Source organism: Haliaeetus leucocephalus, unplaced genomic scaffold, assembly GCF_000737465.1.
Source record: "Haliaeetus leucocephalus isolate CR32 unplaced genomic scaffold, Haliaeetus_leucocephalus-4.0 Scaffold202, whole genome shotgun sequence".
Taxonomy (NCBI): domain Eukaryota; kingdom Metazoa; phylum Chordata; class Aves; order Accipitriformes; family Accipitridae; genus Haliaeetus; species Haliaeetus leucocephalus.
Window position 1 is genome coordinate 195504 of NW_010972638.1, and position 7195 is coordinate 202698.

At 64.6% G+C, this 7195-nt stretch overlaps 1 protein-coding gene across 1 annotated transcript in view; it reads left to right on the top strand.

Annotated features, from left to right (window-relative positions):
* The window catches only part of PAX4 (paired box 4), a 17122-nt gene extending 10581 nt beyond the window's left edge, over window positions 1-6541 (top strand). The window contains exons 2-7 of the mRNA XM_010566049.1: window positions 3322-3452; window positions 3542-3757; window positions 4496-4559; window positions 4912-5043; window positions 5350-5432; window positions 6431-6541. Of these exons, the coding sequence (XP_010564351.1) occupies window positions 3322-3452; window positions 3542-3757; window positions 4496-4559; window positions 4912-5043; window positions 5350-5432; window positions 6431-6541 (737 nt within the window). The remainder of the gene's footprint in view (window positions 1-3321; window positions 3453-3541; window positions 3758-4495; window positions 4560-4911; window positions 5044-5349; window positions 5433-6430) is intronic.
* Window positions 6542-7195: the final 654 nt, after the last annotated feature.

The window sequence follows — 7195 nt, forward strand, 5'->3', positions numbered from 1 at the left end:
GGCTCGGTCGAGCCAGCCCCGAGCCCCGACGGAGCCCCCCCCCACCTCCCCGGGCCGGGCTTGTGCTGGGCGCGGCCGTTCATTCCCCATCGGGCCTCCCCCTTCCTCCCCATCCTCCTCTTCCTCCTGCCCCATGACATCACGGCCCCGCTCCCTCATCAGCCATCCCGTCCTGACACCAGCACCCGGTTGACTCCGAGGACGAGCCGGTTCAGCTCCTTCGTGGCTCTCCAGGTAACCCCCACACACACCTTGCACCCCCTCAGTCCGATGCATATATACATGCATGGACGAATACATGCATGTACACGCGGATGCGGCAGCGCGGGAGCAGGCAAAAGCGGACGCACACGGAGGAAGGAGCGCGTGCGTGCACGTCGGTGCGCTCGGATGAGTGTGCACGCATGGATACACGTGCAAAGACATCCACTCGCTCTTGCACACGCGTGGGGTGTAGCACCGGGCAGGTTCGGGCAGGGGTGGGGGGGGGTGGGTTGTGACTTCTTGTCCTGTACAGCCATGGGAAGCAATTGCCAGTAGGAACTGGGCGGTGAAGGTGCCTTGACAGGGAGAAGGCTTTGGGCTTCCTCCAGGAATGATGTGCTCAGGTCTAGCCTAGTCAACTCCCATCTCGTTTACTCCTCGCCTTCCCTCTGCGTGCTGCACCAAGACTCACCACTCCTCCGAGACCCCTCAGCAGGACCGGAGAGGGACCTTGGGCTCACAACTCACTCGGCTTTCCCAGCGCACCCGTTTCTCCATGGGGAAGGAAATCCCTGTGTCGCTTCCTGGCACAGCAGGGGCCAAGCCCTCGGCTGAGGCAAAGCCAGGGAATGCCGGTGAGGTGCTGTGGCAGCCCCTGAGGGGACACGTGTCCTGCCGGTACCGCTTGTTCCCTCCTTCCTGGAGCAGCCTTGTGTGCTTCGCTCCAGGGCAATCCATCCCTTTCCTAATGAGAGGGAGATCAGGCGCACCCGCACGTTTGCTTTTCACCTGCAGGAATTCTGCCGAGTCGTCCCCATTGTTGGATTTATTTTGCTTTTCTTGAATTTCATAATCGGGGTCAGTGGCTCCAAACAATGTTCGCAAGTGATGCAGGAAAGCAGTGCCAAGGCTGCAGTGGGATTTGGGGACTGTAGCAGGGAAAGCCCCACGCTGGGGGTGTCCAGGAGTTTTCGGGGTGTTTCAGGTGAAATCCCAGGTTAACCAGGGGTGCCGGCCAGGCTGCTGGGCTTTGGCAAGACAGTGCCAGCAGCAGCAGCCGTCGGTCTGTGTGGCACCTCTGTGGCTCAGCGTGCTGCTCACTAATTATGAGTGTTTCTGCTTGAGCAGACAGCAAGGGGAGCGGGGTTTTCCTTGACAGAAGGGGTGGCACCGGCATCCCTGTGGAACTGTCCCCTCTCCCCCATTTCATGGGGCAGGGTGCTGCCCCAGACCCCGCAGCACCCCTTTGCCATGCCTGGCGCTCGGAGCTGCCCTGCCTGTCCTCCCGATTCCACAGGGCTGAAATCTCCCATGTCTCTGGTGACACCAGGGACGAGCCGGTGGTGACGGGCCCCTCCGGCCCTGGGTCCCGCCGGGGTCATCTCCTCCAGGAGGAATGGCTGCTCCCAGCCCATCGTGGTCCCGTCGTGACTTCCTCCAGGGGTGCTGGGTGCAGTGGTGGTGTTCCACAGCTGGGGCAGCAGTGTCTGAATCCGTGGGGCTGTCTTAGGTCAGGATCTGGAGCGAGGGAACATGGGGAGAGGGGCAGACAGAAGTGCTCGGGATGGGGAAAAGTGCAGGGGCTCTGGGAATGCGCGTGCATACATGTAGGTAAGGCCAGCCTTGATCTTCGGAGGTGGCAGAGCGGTGGTGCGCCTCTGACCGAAGGAGGGGAGGCTCCTGCTAACCTGGTTATCACTTGCCAGGCTCTCCATGGCTGGGTTAGGCTCTCAGCGCTGCAAACCCAGCCCCGTGCCATCGGCTGCAGCTGAGCCGCTCTGGATTTACAGCGGGGCAATGGGAGCACACGGCCAGACCCTCCCTCTGAAATAAATAAATACACCGAGAGGCAGCAACGCTGCTGGTGAGGGGGAAGTGGTGATCTCATGCACGGGCGCTTGCGCCTGCAGCCGCTGGAGAGGCAGCAAGGGAGAGTTACGGTGCATGATAAACGGCCCATGAACCAGCACCGAAGCTGTTGCGCACAAACCCAGAGCTCCCAATCCTCTCATCTCCTCTGCTCCTGCCACCTCCTGCCCCCCGTCCCCCTGACACCCTGCAGACCCCTGGCGCTCAGCCGTGGTGGGGTGAGCATGGGGAAACCCTCCGTCCCCCACGGCTTGTCCAAGGGAGCGCACACAGGCGCTGGGACGTGGCTCAGCCAAGCCAGCTCTGCCGCACGCCGGGGGCCGCTGGGTACAGGCATCGCTGGCATCTCCCCAGCCGCTTCAGAGCCCAAGTGCCCCTTGCAGATGCGTGAGCACTTTAAAGCCTGCGTCCCTCTGATCTGCTGTGCCTGGAGTGCAATGACTCCCCAAGCAGCCAGATACCTTCAAGCGTTTCCATCCTCTGCTCAGTATTTCTGCCATTGCTCCCCCTTCTTCTCACAGGAGGGTGGGCAGGAGACGTGGCTGAGCCCTGGACACCGCTGCTGTTTTATCTGGCCTCACGACAGCAACCGTCTCCTCTTGGCAATTCCCAGGCACTGAAAGCCCCGTGAAGCCTCACCATGCAACACCGAGGTGAGGGGTGCTGCTGCACCGGGACGGCTCAGGGACCATGGTCCCAGAGTCCGTGGTCTGGAGGGAATCGGGAAGGTGCTGTGTCGGCACCTGCTCTGTCACAAATGAAGCTGCTGTTCCCCTGCAAAGCCCAAATTTCATGCTGGTTGCTGATACACACATGGCTCTGCAGGTTCCTCCGAGCCCCCCAGGGATGTTCAGCGCTTCCCTGCCCACCCCAGCCTGTCACCCTGCTTTGCAGCTGCCTCTGCCTGGAAAAACCTCCTTCTTCCCGTGCTCCTCCACGGGGTATTTTTCCTGCCAGCATCACCTGGGCTGGTCCCCCCCCCCATTCCCTGCCTGCTCCTGCCGTGCACTGCCCGCACCCACACCCCAGCAAACGATCCCCACGTTGCTCCAAGCTCCAAGTCCTCCTGCCCAGCCCCTTCCAACCCCCCCCCCGCAATGTGCAGGGGTCCCCGATGCCACCGGTCCTTCACCCTGCAAAGCCTCAGGCCCTGGTGCTCTCCCGGAGAGCCAGGGAGGGAAGGGCAGGCAGCATCCCCCCTTGCAGCAAGCCCTGTCCCCCATCACCGGCTGCCTGGCCTCTCCTCAGGGCCCAGCGGCGTGAACCAGTTGGGGGGTCTCTTTGTGAACGGCCGCCCCCTCCCCACCTGCAAGAGGAAGAGGATCATCGAGCTGGCGGCGTGCGGCGTCCGGACCTCGGACATCTCCCGCAGCCTCAAGGTGCGCCAGAGTCGGGGGGGGGTTGGGGGTCTCCTTCCCCTCCAAATCCTTTTCCCGCCGAGCCCCTGCCCCAGTCGCCCCATCCACAGGTATCCAACGGCTGCGTCAGCAAGATCCTGGGTCACTACTACAGGACGGGGGTCGTGGAACCCAGGGCCATCGGGGGTAGCAAGCCCCGCATGGCCACCCCTGAGGTGGTGGCCAGGATCGCCCAGCTGAAGCTGGAGCAGCCCTCCCTCTTCGCCTGGGAGATCCGCCGGCAGCTGCACGCCGAGGGCATCTGCGCCGGCGACAGGACCCCCAGCGTGAGTCTCTGCTGGGGAGAGCTGCGGGGGGCTGCGGGGATGCCAGGGGCGGGCATTGCTTGGGGGGGGGTCCGACGCCACGGCTGGGGTGCTGTGGGCTGGGGTCTCTCACCGGCATGGGCTGGGGGTGGTGGGGAGGGATGCGCAGAGAAGGGCTCGGTGCTCTGTGAGACAGCGGAGGGAGAAGCCGGCAGGAAGGGGAAGGCAAATTCCTCCCTCCCAGCTAAAGCAGAACCCCGCCGGGTGTCCCCAGCAAGCCTGGCCGTCGTCTCGGGCACTGGGACACTGTGGTGGGTCTGTTGCAGGTGCCACTGGTTGGCAGAGACAATAAAATGCAATCTGCAGCCTCAGCGTGGAAAGCCGTACTTCCTAATGACAGACCCACGCCTATAAATCTCACCGTCTCCAGCCCCGAGGTGCAGATTGCCTCACATAAAATATTGTTGGCCCACCGAAATTAAAGGGTTGCCTGTATCAACAAACAGCCGAGCAGATGGGCATAGCCCCGGCGCGGAGAATCCCTGGCACGTGCTCAGGCGCGGCTGCAGGATTGCACCTCGGAGATGAGCTTTGGGGCATCCACCTTGATTCCTCCCCACCTGGGTGCTGCCTGAGCACGTCTCCAGCTCCTGCAGTGAGCGGAGGGATGCCCACCGCAGGCAGGGGCTTTGCCCAGCACCCCCTGCTCCCACCCTGCACCCCCTGCCTGTGGCGCAGCCCCTGTCTCTCCCTGCCCAGGTCTCCTCCATCAACCGGGTGCTGAGGAACCTGCCCAGCGACCTGCGGCCGGCGGCTGAGCGGGGTTTTGCCGGGAACCCGCTGCCACGGGGTGAGCGTTGCTGGGGGTGATGGTCCATGGAGCAGGGGCTGGGGGTGGGTGCACCCCGCTGCCACCGTCCTCCCGGCTGCACGCCCCCCCACATGTGCACACACGCATGCGTGCACACGCACGCATGCATGTGCACGCGTACGGCTGACCCTGTGCCCCCAAAACAAAGGGGCTCATTGACTGACCCTCCCTGACCCTTCCCAGCCCCCCCGGAGAGCCCCCAGAGCCGGGTCCCCCCCCATCTTCTGCCTTTCTGTCCCCGCAGTGTCCCCTCTCACTGCCCCCCCCGCCCCGCATCCCCCGGGCTGCCGCTCACCCGCCGAAGCCGGTGCCGCCGCCTCCCCGGGGACCCAGCACCCTCCACGGGGCTCTGCATCCAGCCGGCAGCTCCCGCTGAGCACCCAGCACAGGAACAGGACAGTCTTCTCCAGCCAGCAGTCAGAGGCCCTGGAGAAAGGTGCAGCTCTCACGGGACGCCGGCTGAGGCCGGGGTATTCGGCATGCCCACCTTGAGGTGCCACAGACTGCCGGGATGGAGCAGGGCCATCCCCAGGGGAGGACATTGCCTCTTTCTGGATGGGCTCCTGTCCCTTTGCATGGCACAGCCATCGCTGCGGTGCCCCAAACTGCTCCAAATTGCGGGCACCGGGGCCCGGCAATGGACCGGCTGCAGCCGCACGTCCCGGCATCGCCTGCCATGGTGCCGGGGTTTGTTGGGGTGGCTGCGCCGGACAGGCTGACCTCACCCCAATCCCCCTGTCAGAGTTTCAGAGGGGACAGTACCCGGACACCGTCACCCGGGAGAGACTGGCCGCGGCCACCCAGCTGCCTGACACGACCATCAGGGTAAGAGGAGACCCACCACGCTGCCGCTCTCCAGCCGGGAGCACGCCTGGCCTGATCCTGTTGACCAAAGCATCCCAGCCAGGGTGCTGGGCTCGGAGCTGCCTAGCCTGCCAGCGCTCGGGGGGGACACGGCTCCGTCCTGGCACGCGGGGACATCTCCAAACCGTGTCACTGCTGCTGGCAGTGGCAGAGGTGGGAGCGAGCTCAGGCGGGCAGCGTGCACGCCAAGGGGAGAGTGACCCCCGAGAGCAGGTTTTGTCCCCAGGTCGGGGGTCTCTACCCTCTGATGGCTGGGCACGGGCAGGAGCAGGGGAGGGCTGGCTCCATAAGGTCGTGCTGGTGTCTTGTGTCTGCCGGGGCAAAGCCGGGTGCAGGCACCACTCCGGTCACACTCCCGGCCTCTGGTCTCCCCGGCTCTGCCCCACCATGGGGTTACATGGCAAGCTTCGTGGGGCACTCCATGGCATACTTCATGGCACAATCCACGGCACGGTCCCTGGCACACTCTGTGACACTCACCATGGCAGACTCCCTGGCACACTCCCCTCACACACACATCCAGGGCACACTCGGTAGATCCCGGCAGACATCCCTGCGGTGCTGGCAAACCTTCACCAGTTCGTGGCAGCCCCTTTCCCTCCCAGCCACTGACCATCGCCAGCCAGCTCGGTGCCCCAGGCAGCGACAGCAGCCAGTCCCCCTCTCTACCAGGGCAGGGCTGCCCGTGCACTCCATGGCAATGCACACACGTGCACACACGTGTCTCCCATGCCCCATGCTGGAGAAGCATCCCAGACCCTGGCACGTGCTTGCAGCCTGATGAGGTGGAGAAGACTCAGGATCAAACCCCTTCCTCTGCCCATGTCCATGTCCGTGCCCATACCCATGCCCAGGGGGATGTGAAAAGCCCGTGTCCCAGGGGGACAGAGCGGTGCCAAGGAGCCGGAGCACTGCCTGGGGTGGGGGCTGGCAGCCTCAGCTCCCTCCCTCCTCCCCAGGTCTGGTTCTCCAACCGACGAGCGAAATGGAGACGCGAGGCCAAGCAGAAGCTGGAGGCTGGCGGTGCAGGTGACAGCCCAGGGGCGCAGGGGACAGGACGTGGGACCTGATGCCCGAGGAAGGGGCTAGGGTCCAAGGGCCACCCCAGGAGGGCGTGCAGCTGAAATTTGGCACTGAGCACCAGGATGCCTGAGCTTGCCTCCCAGCTCTAGAGCCCCGCTCAGAGCTGGGAAGAGGACACGGCTGCTCTCTGCTTTCCCTCTGGTGAAAGGCAGCCCTCCCCACCCCAAAATCAGGGCTGGGAGCCCACGCGGTCCCCAAGCCAGTGCGCTGCCCTCCCCGCTTCTCCCCATGCAGGCTCCTGGTGTGACTGGATCCTGCCCCATGGGGCAGCCGTGGCTGCTTTCTGCCCCCCCTCTGCAACAGCCACCGGCTCAGCACAGGTAGGAGATGGCCAGGGGTCCCTTCCCACGCTGCAGCCTCCAGCCGGGGTGATGGGGAGGTCTGGCTGGCACCCCCAGCAGACTCCGGGCACCCTCTGGAGCCAGCGCTCCCACTGCCCGGCTGCTCTGGGCTCTCCGGGCAGTGCCCTCCCTGGGAGCCTTTTCCAGAGCCGTGCTGGAGGGTGACACTTTGCAGGTCCCCTTTGGGGTGGCCAAGTCCCAAAGCATCCCTACGCATTCCCCATGACATCCTGCTCTCTGCTCCCCACACAGCACCTCCCGGCCACCCCTGCCGGCTCGCCGCAGCCCCTCTGCGGCCAC